We start from the raw sequence: 20,265 nt of genomic DNA on the forward strand, positions 1-20,265 counted from the left end.
GACTCCAAATTTAATTCTGTTCTCCAAACATTTTCAGAACATAAATTGGGAGTATGACTCACTTGTGAGGTTAAAGCCCTGTTTACAATTAACTGTGTAAGGTGAAATTTATGCAAATGGACCAGAGTCATAGAAAAACCACATAAACCTCAGGAAAATCCTGGCTGAACAAATTTTGGATACTTAAAAAGAAACACAAAGAGCCCTTGATCTTATCTTTGATGTGCTTACATTTGAGGCTGAAACAGTCTGCAAGACAAACCCGTCATACAAACGAGAAAACATATTTGAGTATAAAATTACCCAGGTCTGCAGTTGTGTCAGAAGCCCCGGCTTGCTATCAGTCCTTGTGTCTCTGGAGCTGTTTAAAGCTCGCTTGCTCTGTCTTTCTCTCTCAGCCTCATGCCACAAATGGCTTCCAGACTTTCACACATAGTAATGCTTCAGTGTGTAAACAGGCGTAATTACACACGATGCGCAGACACACTTTTAACATCAATCTGTGCCGTTGGGAGGAAGAGAGCAGAAAAAGAGGAAGTTTTTCCTTTTTTTAATTCTTCCAAGGATTGAAATGGATGAAAAGGTTTTGAGGACAAAAGCGAATGAGTGGCAGGGATGAGACATTAAGGAGGACATTTCAAGAGAAATGCTGTGTGTCTGTGTCTGAATGTGATGGAACAAAAAAGGAAATAAATTTTGTTAGCGTTCCCAAGGAAATCGCATTTCATATGAACTTCTCGATGTTCCTTTTTTAATATCTCCGAGAACAGTGAGGTCACTAAATTTCCACCTTCTAATGGCGAGATGATACATCCAATCAGGCGTCCTCTCTGTGCACCCGATTTTCCCATGTTTCTTATATGAAGGAAACATGAAAATTTCTCTTACCGAAACTTTTTTCTCTCTGCTGTTTCCATTTTCTTTTGTGTACAAATTTTAAAAAGGCATTATACACATATGGCATAAAATAGTTAGAACTCCATGTTTCACCAAGTCTCTGAAAAATATTTGATTCCTATAAAAAGCAAAAACAACTGAAGAAACTTTAACCGAAAATGGTTTTTTTTGAAGACACACACACACACACTTGCACATGCATGCATGCATGCATGCACACACACACACACACACACACAAACACACACACGCGCACACACACACACACACACACACACACAAAATGATTCAGATCTCTCACAGTGCTTCCTTTATATCACCATAGTCTTTTTCAATATGTGATTTTACACAACAGATGTCAAAGTTGAATTACAGTTGTGACATGTCCTGACGTGCTGAAAATTTCACGAGCTTTCTCTCCGTCTTTCTCTCCTTTTCTCTCTCTCTGTGTGTGTGTGTGTGTGTGTGTGTGTGTGTGTGTGTGTGTGTGTGTGTGTGTGCAGCCTGATTTTACAGGATCATCTAGATATAAAATAACAGAAAACCTGTGAAAGAAATATAACTTCAACAGACAAATCTGGCGTTCAGCAATATGGTTGCATAATCTTAAAACATTATTTTAAGTTTAGGTTCAATTTATATTATAGTAAATATATTGTAAAATAAAATAAAAACAACATTTGGAGCAGTGGTACATTTAGGTGTAGCTATAAAATATAATACACATTCATGATGCCCCTTTTTAACTGATTATTGCTAAAAAAAAACACTTTTTAAAATAACTTATTAAAGAAAAAATTATGTCTCCCTTGAAAAAGTTTTAAAAAGTCTTTGGTATTACTTAGTTTCAAATGTATAATAAATTGACAGCATTTAATCTATTTTGGCAATTACAAGTAAGGTTAAAAAAATAACTTGTTATAGAAAGCTCAGATTTTAAAATTTGAATAATCTCTAAAAATGTAAATTATTTAGGTCATGAAGAAAATATGAGCAAATGACATTTATTACATGAATTTTGTTTTAAGTTTTTCTTTTAAATTTCTGCATGACTTTGAATCACACAATTTAAAAGAAGAAAATAAATAAAACACCCTTTTTTGCTATTAACCTGAAATATTTCACCTGCAAAACACTGACATCAAATGTAAGAATGTAATGTCTGCTTTCTTACTGTTACCTCAGCGTGCAGGATGTGGCATAAAGCAGGCCTAAGTGTCGAGAAATTTCCTCCCACGTGTCCTGAGTTTATTTTTGCTCCTTTGATATTTATTTGCACACTTAGACTGATACCGCAAATTCATCTCAGGTAAACACGACAATGTGGGAAACAGGCCAAAGTTATGCTTGTTAAAATTAATTGCATCGTAAACACTGAGGCGGGTAGAAACTATTGCTCCTTTCTAAAATCGATCGATATTTCTTATAGCTAAATTGAGGCTCTTTATAAATATGTAATGAAAAAAAAGAAGCAAGCCGCATAAACGCTTTAGAGCAGCTGTGATTGATTTTACTCTGATTAACATGTGTTTTCACAGAGGTCACACTTTATAGCCTAATGCTAAGCCTATGTTAGCAGCAGGAATTGAACTAGCATACATTTTTATTAGTTTATCATTAGTTTGACCCCCTTTGTAGTGGGTAGGCCTCTCAACAGAGACAGCCTCAGAGCTCTTTTTTTGGCGTGAGAAAGAGGGACGTTTGATTTGAACAGGTTTCGTATTTAGAGCAGTCGACTTCAAGGCCTGCAATTTATTTTTACAGAGCAACATAAAAAGTCTAATTCAGAAACAGACCGACGGATGCTGGGAACGACGGTCGTGGAGGTTAACGGGCGCTATCAGCCAAGAACCAAACGCTAAACATTTTTTGCCTTTCTTTTTCTGAAGATGGTGAAAATGGTGGGCTTCGTTGTTTCAGAGGTGAGAGTATTAATTTTCATAGTGTTTTGGGAAATGTAGGAAGACGAGGTGCAGGCCCTTTTCTGGTGGAGGATAGGCCACACAGAGGGGTTTTTCTCATTTAAAGGATTTAATGTTGACTCGAATTTAATGCTATTTTAATTCAATTTTTGGCCTCATTTCGTAGCCCCTGCTATTTAAACAGTTAAGGTAATCCCCGAGCCAGCCTTACGTGACAAACTGGTTTAATGAGTAAACTCAAACGGAGCGCTCTTGTTAATTTTCTCCGAATTGTTGAACACGGTGATTTATTTATTTTTTTTATAGGTTTGTTGGTGCTTGAAGCCTCAATAAAACCTGAGTTTGGATTTCATTTCTCTGCTGCTCTCTGCGTTTGTAACGTGTCAGGGCTGGAGCGGAGTGGAGTGAGTGGAGATTGGCTCGCCCGGACTGACCGAACAAAGGTCGTCATTTTCTGAAAGACAGAGCATGGCATGCAGAGATAAGAGGAGCGCTCTCTTACATTATTGCAGCGCAGATACCTACAGGCTCAGGCCTGGAAAAACTGCCACTGTTTCTTCTGCCGTGAAGAATTGTGGGCAAACAGGAGAAATCTTCCTTAATGAGCTGAAGGAGCTGCGGGTTTGAAAATGTCAAAAAAAGGACACATTAAACAGCGGGGTGCCACACAGACTGATTTCTTAGCCAAAATAATAAAAGATTTTTTTTCTTTAACTGCAATTTGTGAACAAACCTCAATGGCTGTGCATAATTTTGCATTTGGTCCAGTTTATGATCATAAGAAGGAGGCCCTGTAGCAGATTTAACTAAGTGATTTTAAAAGGGTTTTTTTGTTTCTTTTAGAGTGATTATAGGGGGGGCTGGTAGGGGTATTGTTTTTTTGCATAGTATCTGCAGTTTATTTGCTTAATGTTACAGATAAAATTTTATCTCGTAATAGGATACCTTCAGTTTTTCATCCTGTTTTTGCGGTATGAAGATTTAACAGGAGTTATGTTGTTCAAAAAATGTCTCAGGGCTCATCCGCTAAAGAAAACACGTCGCTTCGGACAATGGATTGGTTTTCATTTCCCTGATATGAATCTTGGTTATCATTTCGCTTGTCAGTAATGTGATGATATTGAGGAAGTAACTGCAGTGCTTGGCACATAGCTCTCCTGTTCTTTGTCTGTGGCCCATTCATTAAAAAAGTCTAGATCCCTTCAGTCTTTTCAAATAAGTGGCAAACACACCTCCGTTATTATTCTTCAAAAACAAAAACAAACACACACATCCTATTTAATTCCATCTCCTCATGTTCCATTTGCCTGTTTTTTTTTTTCTTTCTCTTGCCTCCACCATCTTCTCTCATTCCCACATTATTCACGTGTTCAGCGTGGCTGTGTGAGGCAGGCGTATGCTAGCACGAACAATCGGCACCCGGCCCGGCTCAGCCTGGTCCAGATGGGGTCTGTACCCCCCTTCCTCCCCCAACAGTAGCAGCCAGTCAGCCAGCCAGCCAGGCAACCAACTAGCCAGCTAGCTACCCACCTGGGTAGCCAACCAGTCATTCACCCAGCCCGTCATGCGGCCTTTCAGCCAACCTGGCAGCCAGCTTGTCAGCCATTCAGTGGACCAGCCAGTCATCCAGGCTGCAGCTCCTCTGTCAGACGCTGACAGAGGGAGCAGGCCAGGCTAAATCTGATGGTCCTGGGAGCCAACCAGAGGACTCTGGCCTTTGTAGGGCGTTCACACAGACAGCCTGTCCCGTTGCACAGCAGGGGGCTTCAACTCACAATCAAATGAACGGACCCTCAACTTTGCCACATGACAAGTTAGCTTTTTATGGCTGCCCACTGTCAAGATTCCAGTTTTGACAATGTCTCTGTAATTCCTGTGAGCCTTGTGGACTAATTCATGTAATTTGGACTGCGTAAATGGGTAAATGTGTTCCTTTTTTGTAAATTGGGAGAATGACATTTAAATGCACTTCTAGGGAGTGGAGCAGCCCTTACGTATTTCACATCAAATCATCACAGAGATATTATTTTTCTGACAAATGCATCCGATTATGTTGAATCGGCCCTCGGTGGGAGCCTTTGTGTCAGATATTTCTCGCCTGGTGCTCTGGGCACAGCTTGTACCTCTGAGGTCGTGTGAGTCAGCCAATGAGGATGAGACAACTTGCTGTCCAGAGCAGCTACGCAGGCCCATGCTCCCTCACTTTCTGCTGCTGTTAAGTCCCAATTATGTGTCATTGTGGGATTCATAATGCAGCACGATGAAAATATGGGCAATTAACTGGCTGCAGAATGAAAATATTATTGTCCTTACTATTATAAAGACCAGCATATCTAAAGCTGAATGCATTCGACTCAACTTTGCAATTACAGGAAGCTGTGTAGTCTGTTTTTGATAGTTTTATAAGGCTTAAGCTATATAGGCTACTTGCATAAACCCATCCACCACAGCATTTTGAGGCATCATTGTCAATCAGATCCAGCTTCTCACCCACAAACAAGACAACTCTCCAATTTGATAACAGAAACTTTTAATGTGTTTCTGTTTCTATGGTGCTGGAGCTATTAAAGTGGAGTAACAGGAAAAGGAAAAAAAGGAGGCGAAGGGGCCAGTTTGGATGTAAGACTGCATTTTGAAACAGGAGAGCATGTTTTTGGATGGTATTTTTTGTTTTGGGGGGTGGAGGGGGGTCTTTTTCTCCCCCCTCCTCTCTTTGTTTGTGTGGTAAATCCAGGAGCAGCTGCTGGTCTCAGGGTCTAGTGGGATTTTGGGTCTGTGTTTTCTCATGCCATCCCATGCCAAGGTGGTGTAACGCGAGCAGAGAGAGAGAGAAAGAGAGAGAGAGCGGGAGAGGGGTGTTTCAGGAGTGGGGGGTGCAGTTAGAGAGTGAGCTGGTTTGTTGGGATGGCTGTGACCATGTTGGTGACGAAGGTGGTGAGGGAGGGAGAAGTGTGGGGGGGGAGCTTTAGGAGGCGGGTGCTGTCTGGATGCATGTAAAATTAATATCCTCTGGACTTTGCCTTTGCACTAGATTGGAACTTGTCTGTTTGGCTAATGACGTGCCTTCTGCCTGCACCACACACAATCCACCCCCTCCCGCCCTCTCTCCACTACCAGCCACCAACCATCCACACCCCCACCTCTTTGCTTCTCCCTCTGCCATCTCTCTCTTCCCTCCTTTTCAGTGCTTTGAGCGTGCGTATTGGCTGGGCTGTTTGAGACTCGATGCCAAATAGGTGGGCCCTCTGCGTGTTGGCACAGACTCAGTCAATGGTTAGAGACGGAAAGTGGAGAGGAAGAGAGAAAGAGAGAGACAGAGTTGGAGAGAAAGAGGGGGAAAAAAGAAGCTGCACTCGGGTTTGCCAGCGGTCGTGCACAGTCTTCCAACATTGATTCGGTCCTCTTGTTTTTGTTTTTTTTTCCCTTCTTCTCCTCTGTCCGCACCCCCCTTGTCCAGCTCTCTCTCTCCCTCTGCGTGAGTCTTATGCAGATCAGAATTGAACCAATAGCACGCGCTGCTTTGCCAGCCATTTTTTTTTCATTTTTGTTTTTCATCAAGATATTTTCTCTGCATGTTTTTGCAAACAAAGAAAGAAGCTTGTTTTAATTTTTGACAATTTTATTATTTTGCTGCACTATCTGTTTTATTTTATTTGTGCACACCCAGCTCCTTTTTTTCATCCTTTTAGACACAGAGATTGCTAAACTTTCTACACTCCTTCTGCTCTGCTCTTGCACAGCACCTCTCCTGCAGCTCTTGCTACAGTACCTCCTGTGTTCTTGTGCTGGTATTACACTGCACCCCCTGGCCTGTCTCCTCTTTCTCAGCTTTTTTGCCCCCTGCTGCTTTTATTGGACAGTTTATCAGCTTCTTTTTTTTGCTTCTTTTTTTTCCCCTCACTCTTTTGTTTTCAGCATTACTTCAGCGCCTTTTTTGACTCTACAATCCAGTTATTGTACTGGCTCTGCATTTTAAGTTTCTTTGCAATCGACGGGGTGAATTTATGATGAGAGAGCAAAATGGTAACTACCATGTAATTCTTGTTTTATTCACAAATATTTTTTGATCGTTACTGTTAAGCACTTTTGAGTGCAGGCGCAGTTGTATTATTTATGGACAAATATTTTATGTTGTGGCTTTTCAGCGAGACGGCTTTAATTTTATTAATCAGAATTTGGCATGTGCGTTCTTCTTGATTATGTTAGTGTTTTAAGCATTGTATAATACGCGTGGTCAGTTTGGATTATGTTTTAGAAATGTTGTGTTTTTACTTGACTTTTTGATACTTACTATACTGCTTTTGAGAATAATACTGTTTATGTTTAGTAATGGATTAGGATGGCACTATTTTTTATTTATAACTAGCACATTTGTTTATATTTAACCAGACAAACAACATTTACACAAATATCTCATGGAGACAAGTCTCATATTTTTTCTGTCTCATCTCTTACCTCAGTCATTCAGTGATGTGTTGTTCAGTGGTTTGTGAAGTGTGTCCTTCGGTGCGATGTGTCTGTATTAGAGAGCGCAAGGTATCTTTCCGTCTCCCCCTCTCTCTCTCTCTCTCTCTCTCTCTCTCTCTCTCTCTCTCTCTCTCTCTCTCTCTCTCTCTCTCATTCTCTCTCTCTCTCTCCCTCTCTCTCTGCGCCTCTCATTCTCTCCCTCCACTCACACGGAGCAGGCGCCGCTCCTCCATGCTGCGCGCCGGTGCTAACTGCCTCTCCTCTCTCTTCCCCTCCTCACCCCCTCTCCCTCTCTCCCCATCCTTCTCTCCCCCATTCTCCCCCTCTCTTTCCAATGCCTCCTCCTGCTTCCCCCCCTCCTCCCTCTCCTCATCCACCCTCCCCCCATCTTCCTCCCTCATCCAGGATGAATTCCACCCCTTCATCGAGGCCCTTCTGCCCCATGTCCGCGCCTTCGCCTACACCTGGTTCAACCTGCAGGCCCGCAAGCGTAAATACTTCAAAAAGCACGAGAAGCGCATGTCCAAGGAGGAAGAGCGTGCAGTGAAGGATGAACTGCTGGGAGAGAAGCCAGAGATCAAGCAGAAGTGGGCTTCACGCCTGTTGGCCAAGCTCCGCAAGGACATCCGGCCTGAGTTCCGTGAGGACTTTGTGCTCACCATCACGGGCAAAAAGCCCCCCTGCTGCGTGCTGTCCAACCCCGACCAGAAGGGCAAAATACGTCGCATCGACTGCCTGCGCCAGGCTGACAAGGTGTGGCGGCTGGACCTGGTGATGGTCATCCTGTTTAAGGGCAGCCCCTTGGAGAGCACGGACGGAGAACGACTGGTCAAGTCACCGCAGTGCACCAACCCTGGCCTGTGCGTCCAGCCACACCACATCGGAGTGTCCGTCAAGGAGCTGGACCTCTACCTGGCCTACTTCGTCCACACGCCAGGTATGTGAGAAACTGGACATCAGACACTAATTGAGAGGGATGCCAGCACGTAAACACTCACCACATGTAATCATGTCGGTGTGCTTTTAGGATCGCGCTAACATTTTAACAATTTGAAACACAACACACTATAATTTGCAATATAGTAAAATATAGAAAATGACAAAAAACATAAAAAGAATAACGTAAAAGTAAAAATATTCAGAGACATAATAAAAACCTTTTTACTACTACGGAGGGAACGTTAAAGTAATAACTAAGCAGTTAAAAGGTAAGAAAAAAAAATAAAGTAAAGATTTATCTCTCAGATTAACAAAGTGAAAGTCCCTGCTTGCTTTTGTTCCCACAGAAAACAGCGGGTACGTTTTTGTTCTTTTAATATTTTTCTTTTCTTCATCTGTTTCTTGGGGTTTGTTTACATGACAACGTAGTATCAACAGTAATAAAAAAGAATTTGTTAGTGTGTGTCAGGGGCATACGTCCAGCGTGCTCTGGCAAGTAAGCGTTCATTATTCTGAGCGAGGCATTTGCGGCTTCATATGAGCATGTATTTTGTGTGTGTGTGTGTTTTGTTTTTTTCCTAGGAAAGAATTTGCATGCTTGTGTGTGTCTGTGTGTGTTTGAGTGACTGTTTTTTTATGAGATGAAATTTCTGTGTTTTTTGCGCAATGAATTTTGCACAAAGAAGAGTCACTGTTTATAGTATTGTACACAGTCTGTCGAGGTATATCTGCCATGGTAAGGCCATTGTAGCCAGAAATCATCATTTGGCCGCAGCCCAGGTTGTGTGTGTGCTTGTGTATTTATGTGTGTGTGTGTGTGTGTGTGTGAGAGAGAGAGAAAGCGAACAGAGCCGTGAGCCTCCTGCTCTCAGGCCGCAGGCTGCTGCCGCCTTCACCGTCTGCCTGAACGTTAGCACCACGTTGGACCTGGCTGCCAAACTCACACTCACACACAAAACGCCAATGCTCAAAGACAGCCAGTACTATTGCAGCCACCTTCACACCCATACACACACATACAAACACAGCTAAATAAAGATACACACACACTCTTTTTTAAAAAAAGGAAAAAAGAAAAGAAAAACAACTCTGTCATCTCTGCAGCGCACTTTCACACGTAAAGGCAAACACGGTTTTAGTCACGATTGCGTACACACACCCACACAGCACACACGTTCGGCCAAGGACTATCACAGATACAGTTTAATACAGCCAAACATTGTTGTATCGCAGCCACCATCATGGATACACACACTCACACCCGGCCAAACATCACTATAGCCTCCAGTGCGCATACTCCTCACACACACAGCCAAAACACTGGCTGTGTTGTAGTTTTCCCCCCCACATTGCAAAAAAAAAAAAAAAAACTGTCAGAGAAGCCACACACACGCAGACACACACACACATAATATATCTCACAGCCAAATCTTTCAAATACACACTGCTTAACCATTTGCTGGCTACATATACAAACACACACTCATGACCTAATATTATGTCAGCTGGAATTTTCTGGAAATTTCAAACAGTGACTCAACCCGCACATATATATACAGCATATCCCAATCACTGTCCAAATACACACACACACGCGCGTGCGCTCGTGTCTGCCGAGGCACAACTCTTACACTGGGCATTAACATTACTCTAGCCAAATGCTATCATAGGTGATCCTTAGGCTCTCTCTCTCTGAGACACACACACACACACACACACACACACACACACACACACACACACACACACACACACACACACACGCAAAATATCAATCCAGGCCAAATAACTCACAGCCTGAGCCAAACCCTGGCAGCAGTTCCAGCTTCACTTTGTTGGTCTCTCTGTGGCGGTAATAAACCATAGGTTGCGGACATATTAGAGCATACTGAGAGAATATCAACAGTGTTTGGGTTTTTGTTTTTGTAGATGTAATTGATTGTATTTTTTTAAATTTATAATCAAATTTAATCACGAAAAAAATGTCTCTTATAAAGATTTATTGGTATACTGGTGCATTTCGGGTCAGTTCTGTTTTACGCAAATGAAAATGTCTCCCCTTGTAAATTTTGCAAAATTAGTTTAATCATAAAATGAAAACTAAATCAAATGGCACGCATATTTTAAGAGGTTATTTTTAATCTTTCAAATATTTTAAATTCATGGAGAAAGCAAAATGGCATGCTGGACAAAGGAATAAAGGAACACACCAATGAACAACAGAAAATATTTTATTCATGGTGTAATTCTGTGTATATTAGTTTAAGTAATTGAAGCTGCTTGGGTTTAAAACCGAGTGTGTAAAGGTTGCTACAGATGTTCTGATGTGTCCATACACACAAATGTAATTGAATTGCACTAAATTTCCTTTACCTGTACTGATGATGTCAGCCGTCCAATTTTCGGGTTCTTGGCATGTATTCATCACCGCAGCACTTAGTTTTACAACAGTATAGTAAAACACGTGACTACTTGGAGGCCCTTCCCAGTGCGCTGCCCATTCATAATGTCGGCTTACTGGATACTTTGTCTTATCTTATCTGACTAATACAATATATAATTATACAATAGTGTGCCTCAGCACTTTTATCTTATTCCAAAGAGCCGATTTTCACTTTAAGTCCTTGTTGGAGAGCTGCTTTGGGGTCTACACCAAGTGCAAACTTTCCGTGAGGTCAGCACACTTGTCTTTCCTTTGCTTTTAACTCACATTTAGGAAATGGGCATCAAGGCCTTCCGTTTCTCTGTTGCACTCATCTGTTACAGTGATGTGTGGTTGTGTGTTTTCCTTTTCCACTCACTTGCACAGTGAATGACAAGATGTGCTCATTGTTTGTTTTTGTTTGGTTTGTATTTTGTCGGTCTTTAGCATCTCTGTCTTCCTCGCTCCTCTTTGATCCCGTGCACACTTTTGTTTTGTCTCCTTAAACATCGCCTTCATTGTTGCTCTCACAGAGGTAAAGCCTCCGCTGATCTCTTTTGTTTATATTGTAGGAGACTCGGAGAGAGAGTGAGGGAGAGAGAGCACGTTGGGAAGCAGAAGAGGCTACAATAGTGATTGTTCTGTTTGGCAGCACCCGGGCCCCGTTGGTGTGGGAAGAAGAGAAAGACGTCTTGTGTTTTGTTTATGACAGAGTGGCAAAAGCTGCCACGGGGAATCTCTGGGCTTGCCGTCAGGCTTTCTCAGACTGTTCTGCAGCCAGCCAGCCTTTGAGATCCTCTCTGTTACAGAGCATAACACACCGCAGCCGTAACAGAACAAACCACGATGCCACAATACAAAACCTTCTCCGCCTGTTTTCAGGCACCTCAGATAAAGAGTAAAAAAAAAAAAGCAGACAGAGCAACATGTCTTTGAAACTGAATGACTTTGTAACTGAAATGCTGGCAGAGAAATAGATGAGAGGGAAAGAGGGGCTGTGGTGCAGTACAGTGAGTAGTGTATTTTTAGTGTTTATTAAGAGTGAGTGACTGGTATATTATAATGGAGATAGTGATCTCTTGGCCCGGAAGTGCCAAGGGTCTGCCAGAGCACCAAACACTGCCAGTGTCCAGTTGATAACCCATGAATGGAGCGCTTTGGATAGGCTTACACGTACTTCACCGTACTAGCCTGGATGTAGTTCTCACTTCTGTTACTCTGACTACTGCATAGGTGGCTGCAGCTGTACACCATCTGAGGAGAAGTTATTGCTCCTCCTCACAGTATTCAGTGGACTATTTGATTTATAATCTTTGGGCTGTTTTAGATTAAACTCAGCACATTTCTGATTTATTCGAGGTCGGAAAAATAGAAGATTAAAAAAAACATTTGTCAGGTCCAAAGTTAGCTCTATGCACTTAGTCATAGCTTGGAAAGCATTTTTCCAGCGTTTTATTATTTTTTTTCCCCTTTTTCTTTTGTACGCCGTAAGTGTGATCATGAAAAGATGTTTCAAATGTGTTTCCAATCAAAAGTGCAGTACAGGAAATTTGCAGTCACTCTGAGGGAGGTGTGAAATGTGCTCGCCGTGCCATTTCTGCCATGACCGCTCCACACTCCACGCTCTGTAGTGCCAGATCCCGCCTCTCTCTCACTATAGCAGTAGTCATGCCTTGGACATTGCTGTGAGAAAGCCCAGAGAAGCCTTAGTGTTGTGGCCAGCCCCCAGCCAATTCACTGACCACAGCTAGGATTCACAAATAAAACCCTACTTGCGTTCATCACTATGCAAAACTCTAGAGTTTATGGGGATGAAAAAGGTAATTAAATGTGTGAGGAAAAAAGGTGAAAAAATGTAGTAACAGGAAAGGGAGAGAAAAAGAGAAAGGAATCCTGACACTCAGGAATCACGTGAATTGTTTGTGACATCTTAAAAGTTAAAGGAATACTCTGATGGATTCCACAGGTCTTCTTTTCCCCATAGCTCGTTGTTTTTTCCCTGTGAAAATAATCTGTTGTTAATTACTTCCTGGATCTCCTCTCAGACTCCCATGACATCACAAGGTTTGAGTGGACTATCCTTGTGTGCAAGCACAGCTTAGGATGGCCGTCAGCAGTGAAGTTTTGATTAAATGAAATCTTGACACTCGGGAGGGGGGGTAGGTTAGGTCTGAGGCTTTTCTGTTGTGTGTGTGGTGGGAACAGGGCCCACGTCGGCTAAGAAAAGCTCTCCACATGCAGAGCAGCTTTGGCATCAGCAAATGTTTACTGATGACTCTCGTTTAGTCGGGTCTTTTGCACATCTCTGCCTTTCTGTCTGGCCTCAGGGACGCGTTGAGGTGGCTATGTATCAAATCTAAAGGGTTAAGACGCAGGGAGAGCCCCGTCACATTAGAGAGGCCGAGTGAGAGGGAGTCTTCTCACACTATTCTTGGCTTCAGAAAAAAGTCTGTGTATTTGGATAGCTATTGCTATCCGTCTAGCCAAAGCCCTGTTGTGTACTCATTCGTTCCAAAACACGCGCACACATACACAGACGCGAGGCTAACATTGGGGTGTCACAGACGCACATAGATTGATCCAAAACCGCAGGGTCTGCATTTATCTCATGAGACCACGATGACACAAGCTGACTCGAGGGAAAATTAGAAAAACAAAAAAACACGAGAAAGGCGAGTCAAAGACAATGTTGTTGTGTTTGGTGTCCCATTAAATTGACCAGTGACAACTGGCATGCTCCTTGATACGGTGCCTTTTGTCCTAGAAAAGCTCTCCGCTTTTTTGGTTTTACATAACGATCATAAGCCTCCATTTCTTTGGCTGTGCCTGACTCGGGAGAGAGTAAAACCCATGAACAATTCTGGTCTACCCGCATCTGTTTCCTTTTGTGTGAAGAGTTTCAGTGTCGGAGATATGCGGTAAATAGATTATTCCAGTGAAATTGGGAGGCCATCACTATGGTGGAGGAGACAAATAAGACAGTTTGTGCTATTTGGCTCTTTTACTGGTTTTTCTCAGATGCCCTGTGTCTTTTTGAATGAACCCAGCTGTCAGACTTTTTTTCTGCTCCCCATGAGAAGAAGCACTGCAGCGTAAACGCAAAGCAGGTAGAGCAGCAGAAAAGCAAAAGGAAATTTTCAGCGTTCTGTGGTTTTCATGATTAGGGGAAAACACGTCTCAAATTAAACAATTTACATTTCTTTGGATACTAATTGTGCATATCTTTTTTTCCTTATAGTATTTTAATTTATTGCAGTGCTCATTTTAAATTTACAACTACACAATTTTAGATTTCCACAAATTAAATTAACCTTTAATTTAAATTTTGGCCCAGTGGTGATGTGTTCAAAATAATATCTTGAAATACATTATGCAAATTAAAGTAAATGTATCTTTATTATTTTCACTAATTTAATAATGTAACACATTGTTGCTATTTTTCCGCCTAAATTACTCTTCGGACTGGCATGTAATACATGCTTAGCAGTTTTTTGTTTATTTGAAAGAAAAGACGAGTGTTTTCACACGCTGCCGAGCCTAGTCTAATACCTACTGTTGAGATTTAATTGCACATTAAAACACAGTAACGTTTGTTAAATAAAAATGGGTGTAGGCTAAGCCACGCCATGCAGTGATAAAAACTGCATTCTTTACTTGAGCTGAGTGGGCTTTTTAACATTTTTTATTAGGAGAAAAACTAAAGTGTAAAAAAAGAAGGGGGGGGGGCAAGAAAAAGAGATGAAAAGAAAGAGGTTATTGAGAAAAAAGAGAGTCAGAAGCAGCGAGGGGGAGGTATTGTCTGTATTAATACTGTGTCTTCCCAGTGCCGGGTCTCTTTTCAGGCTTTTGTAGCGGCGCCAACCATGAAATGTGTCTGTCCCCAAAAACCATATACCCACTCAGGAGGGTTTCCCGACCTCAGAGAGACAGAGAGGAGGAGGAAGAGGAGGAGAAGGAGCAGGAGAAAGAGCGCTATGGCCAATGCTCAATCTCAGACAGGCCAGCCAGAAAGGAGGGAGAGCCAGGGAACACGGCTTATTCACCGGGCTGCACTCACAGCGAGGCCCTGGCAAAGGCTGCTGAGTCTGGCTAATGGCAGTATTCAGTGCCACACAGCAATAGGCGTGCTATAATAAGTACCTCAGTACTGTGTTTCAAATCCAAGGCACTATTACTTATGTTTCTGTTGTTTTTATTAAATTTTTCCCCGCATAGTTATTTTTCTTAAGAGAAGCGGTTTTGCTGAGTTTGTTTTGTTGAATTAAAAGTTGGGTCAGTACCGATTTAGAAAAAAGAAATAAAAATATCATCTATTTCATTTTATTTTGCACATGTGGGTTGAAGAATAATGAAATTATTATGTGGGCGAATTTAACACGGCAAAGGAGTCTAATGTTGAAAGTGAGAGGAGTTGTGTCGGCGGTCGCTTTTGGCACGATGCTATCTCCCTGCATGGAAGACGCCAAATTTTCATGATATTCCCTGCCAACCTCCTCCCTCTGATCCTCTCTTTCTTCTCTTTTCTTTCCTTCGCTTGTTCCGCTTTTCTTTTATTCCTCTTTAAGGTTCAAATGAATGCCCTCCCCTAGCCTCATTAACACCCTGGACTTCTATTTGCAGCTACAAAAAAATGTAAAATAACTTGTAAGCACAAACATTTTAGCACTCAATAGGACCATTTTTCTCAGTTTTAATGAAAGCAGGCCATCACACATGTGGAGGCTTTGAACCTTGATTTTTTTTTTTTAGTGGCCAAAGATGTTTTGTCACCAGTCATTTTTTTATATTTCAAATTACAGAAAAACCTTCAACACTCTTTATGGTTAGTATGTAATGCCTTAGTTTATTTTTACATTTGTTTATTTGTCAGTCAAAGTATTTTTGTGTATGCAGTCAGGCTGGATTGCAGTTTAGTTTCCCTTCTGGATAAATGTAGTCCTTTCACTTTATGATATTTGCTTAACTCATTATTTAATTTGGTTGCTTATTATTTTCTGGTTAAAACATCATCACACTGAGATGGTCCGTCTTTCCGAAAAAGCCGCTCTTAGATGTTTGGAGGAAAAAGAACTTCATGAAGGCTTCATTTGATGTTTGTTACACCGTGAGAAGGAGAGCAGTTTAGAGAAGACAGAAAGGGGGGTGGGGGTGAATAAGTGAGCTAGCCGAGAAGCACAGCAAAATGCAGAGAATCAAATTTGGCATGCGTCTGTGTAAGCGAGTAAGCTTCAAATCAGTTTGGACACAGATCTAGGACACTAGACGTAGAGAAGAAAGCGGGATGAAACGGGATAGGGAACAACATGGAATTGGGAGCAGGCATAGTGTGTATATTTTGTATTTATGTTGAGCATATAGGGGGTGTAGTTAAGGGGAGGATGAGGGGGCTGGTGGATGAGGATGCGGTTTGTTGGGGAAAGGTGGTTGACGCGGGGGGTGTTTTGGTAGAGTGTCCCTCAATGACGACTTGAAAAACAGGCCGGTAAATAAATGCGAGTGGCGGTAAACAAGGCTCGGCGCTTCATCAAAAGACCCCATTCATCTGTGAACAGGAGAGTCTCTCTTTTCTCTGAGGAGACAGAAAAAGGAACCCACTGACGCTGACGAGAGGACGGCGCTTGTTTAGATAACAGGATGAGTTTGGAGTGAAATGGCATTAGTGTGTGTGTGTCTATGTGTGCGTGTTCACGTTTGAGTTTGAGCGAGCTTGGAGGGGTGTGCAGAGCAGGTGGAAAGTGGACAGAGTCTCAGCGAGTGGAGTAAGGTGGGGGCAGAGATAGTGTTTTGTTTTTTGTGTGTGTGTTTGTTCTTTATCACTACCATGGATTCAGGAAAGGATGGTGTTTTCAGGGGTTAGAATTAAGGACTAAAGACGGTGTGTGTTTGTGTGTCTAGTACAAAGCAGTGTAGTGGGTGGTGGTGGGGGGTTCTTTTGGCAACGTTTATGTGTGTAAGCACAGGCGTGCATATGTGTGAGAGTGCATATGTGCATATGTCTGCTCATTATACATGGTTATTTTTTCCAGACCAAGCACTATGCTCTACTTTGCATGATTTACAGTACTATGAGCCAAGCAGGCATCTTTTTTTAGATTCAGAGTTTGGAAGGAGAAGAGTTTTGGGGTCTCAGGGACACCGTGGTGAACTGGCCACAGCAAGGTGTTATGCTTCACTCTCTGTTTCAGCTGTTTATAATTCAGCTCGTCGGCCCGTCGGCCAAGGGAGCCAGGTGTAAACTAACTGCTAAAAGTCCTATGGCGCATTTCTGTTGTGAAAACTTTCTCATTAAGAGGAGATGAATTTATGAACACGAAGATCAGGGTTAAGTCACCTCCAACCACTTAGTGAATTGTAATTGAAAGAGCGGAGCGGGAAGCCAAGTGAGGGGCGTCTTTTAAAAGCTTTTATTTGGTTTATGTTTAATTGTGTTACACTTGAGTGTGACTGTTAACAGCTCTGACTCTTTTAAACTTGCCTGTAATTGTTAAGAGCACGTCTTGTTTATAGTCGCGGCCTTGTGCAGTAAGACACGAGAAGTGCATCTGTCACTTTGCAACTTGAGTGATCTGACAGCTGAGCTTTATACTTTTCATTTACAACCTTGGAGCAGCGGAAGACATGCAGTACTTTCATCTTGTCATTGACAATGTTAAGAGACTCTTAAAAACCCTTTGTGTAGGTAGCAGCAGCATCCACCACACACAGTATCGCAGTTTCTCTGTTGCCGTCTGTCTTATTTTTGGGGGATGAATGATTTAATTTTAATGTCCTTCCATTAATATGTTTTTCTACACTGACTGGTACAGGCTTTTTTTCGTTTGTTTTTTTAGTCAGAAATCCCCCCTTCTCTCTGTCCCCTTTCTTGCCACCCCAAAGTCCCCCTCCCCAGTCCACCGCCTGTTCCCCTCACGTTTATTGGACCCAAATTCGGCTGCCACCATGGCAACCCGGGCTCCCAGGGAACCTTGCCTGGGTGCAATCCAAGGTGCCTTCAGGGTGGCACTGGCTGGCGTTGTCTGCGTCAGTGGGCTGTCACCACGGCAGGTTGCTGCGACAAGGCCAGCCCGGTTGTGGCCTGCCTCAGTGGGAGTGCTAGCTCGCTAACCTCCTTTAACTAACTACTAGCTAACATGACCTGCCATATCCGGTGACAGTAGCTGCCGCTTCAACTGCTGCAGGCCTCGGCAACTGCAACGTGGGGGAAGCAGGGGAAGCGTTTCACCAGTACGCATATTGATGTGGCATGGCTGGGTGCCCATTGCTGCCTCCCACATGAAAGAAAACAGGGAGAGAGACGAGAGAGTGAGAGGGAGAAAGATGGTATAGAGATGCGTTTTCAGTGTGTAATATATGAGTATATACATTTATTTAAACAATGCTCTTCTCTTGGGGTGTGTAAACATTCAGCTGCACATATTTGGCTCCGCATGTGTTGCCAAAGCACGTGTATGATCTATAAATGCATGATTATGATCTGTGTACATCATCATGCATCTGTTGAGGCAATATGGTTTTATGACTGATGCCGACAACCATCAGTGGCCCAACAATTCGAACGACAAGTGAAATTAAAACATGATGGTGTATTGTTTAGTTCTTGTTTTTCTTTTCAGATTGCATTTTTTTTCTCCTCCACAAAGTGTGTGACTGTATGCTTCTGTGTAAGTGCATGGCTTTGTCTGTACAGTCATCTGTTTTATCCTGTTTAATTGCAAACAAAACAAATAGGTGACACACAGACTGTTCGTACTTAATGGGATGATAATGTTAGTGCGATCCAGATTGTATGCTAAATAGAAAAGGACACTTGTGAATGGTTGTATTTATTTGTGCTTTTTCCAGACAGTGGAAATCCTGCAACACTTTGGGCACATTTTCTCTTTGCATGGATTGGCACCTGGTGCATCCACCCACCTTTTTTCCTTCAAACACACACATACACACAGGCCAAGCGCAAACTGCTGAAACCTAGTCAGTGGGTAGTCTGGTACAGTAGGGATTCGTGCAGTGCTTATTCTTACCTCAGCTTTATCCAGCGAGGCATTCCTGCTGTGGCACTGTAAACAATGCAAGGCCTGCTGACTTAGAGCATCGTAAGTGGTAACACTTTTCAGGACTATATGAAGCCCTGTATAGTTTCTATATATAACCACTTCAGAGTAGGGCTGCTCAATTAATCGAATTTTAATCACGATTACGATCTGGGCTTTCAACGATCATTAAAAATGACTGAGCCGATTATTAGCCCCTCCCTCATTTATCCGCGACACCTTAAAGGCCGGTCCGTGAAAATATTGTCGGGCATAAACCGTCCGTGGCGCAAAAAAGGGTGGAGACCGCTGATTAAGAGGACCCGAGGGAAGCTCGGAAAGCTAAGCAGAAGTTATTTGGAGAGTGACTGCCGTTGGTTGAAAAGAGAGTTTAAAAAAAAAAAACTTCAGTGGTGTTGCACACTATTTTATATTATTTTTTAAAGTCATTGTTAACCCTTTAAAGCCGGTCAGAGCAGCACGCTCCGTTTTGTGTAACTATTTTTAAATCCCTGTAGAACCTGAACCGTGTAAGCTAGCGCAATAATTTGTTTTGCATATGAAACCGGAGGAATTGTACTTACATCTGATGCCATCAGCTTGTCCTCGGTCACGGTTTCGTTCCACATAAAGCTTTGCAAAAACTGCATAAAAAGCGCTTGCAGGAACAAAAACATAATATTCCAGAAACAGGCTTTGCCGTTCCTATCAGCTGTTCGTAACACTTCCCACAGTGAAATGATGCACATGCTGTTTTCTTTGCAAATTTGCATCATAGGATTGTTTTTTGTTTTTCCTGCAGTATATAAAAATTGCTGTATCTCCAAAATAAAACTATGAAGACACTCAAAGTAAATTTCCCATGGTGGGAAACTATTTTTTGCAACTTTATTGTATTTAAAGTTTTGAGGGATAAACCTCTTAAATTTCTCCAAGTAGAAATATATGTAAACAAAACAAAAGCGATTTTCAATTTTTTTTAGTTTATTGCACTTTTTTGCAATTTATGTAATTACTATGGACTTAATGCATACATATTATTAAAATATGGGCTATAACAGTTGTATTGATGTATAGCAACTTGAAATGCTCCCACAAATGGCACTACAGCATGTAAAAAAAATAATATAAGCTCTGGTGGACTTGGTTCTATGGTAGGTCTTAAAGGGTTAAATAAATATCGTCAAATAATCGTGATCTCAATTTCAGTGAAAATAATCGTGATTATCATTTTTGCCATAATCGAGCAGCCCTACTTCAGAGTAACTGTGATGCTCTTTTTTTGTGGTGCACCTATAGAGTTTGGACTACAGTTAAAGGCGGGTAGCACATTTCAGAGGTTCACCCAATTAAAGCTACATCCAGAACATGTTCAGAAGCTAAAAGTAGCTGCGGAAAAGTGACTAATCGCTTAAAATTATGACTAGAAAAAGCAGTTTAGGCAGCACTCCATTTGGAGACTTTGTAGCCACTCTGAGTGCTCTCCATGCACTACATTCCAGCTCTAAACTGCACAGAGTAGTTAAGGGTAGGGCAACACATTGGCTCTGCAGGGAAGGAATGGATATCTCATCACCCTGCTTTCCTA

The 20,265-nt window shown here is 42.1% G+C and overlaps 1 protein-coding gene across 13 annotated transcripts in view; it reads left to right on the plus strand.

The window, feature by feature from the left end:
• The window catches only part of nfixa (nuclear factor I/Xa), a 113,309-nt gene that overhangs the window by 26,815 nt on the left and 66,229 nt on the right, over positions 1-20,265 (plus strand). For 10 of the 13 annotated variants that reach the window (XM_026170650.1, XM_026170646.1, XM_026170653.1 and 7 more), the window contains one exon: positions 7,692-8,223. In XM_026170650.1, coding sequence (XP_026026435.1) covers positions 7,692-8,223 — 532 coding nt within the window. Of the gene's footprint in view, positions 1-2,015; positions 2,820-6,446; positions 6,843-7,476; positions 8,224-20,265 lie in introns of those variants that run through there. The other 3 variants (XM_026170648.1, XM_026170651.1, XM_026170645.1) reach the window with 3 other exon arrangements.

The sequence above is a fragment of the Astatotilapia calliptera genome, chromosome 6, assembly GCF_900246225.1.
Source record: "Astatotilapia calliptera chromosome 6, fAstCal1.2, whole genome shotgun sequence".
Classification (NCBI taxonomy): Eukaryota; Metazoa; Chordata; class Actinopteri; order Cichliformes; family Cichlidae; genus Astatotilapia; species Astatotilapia calliptera.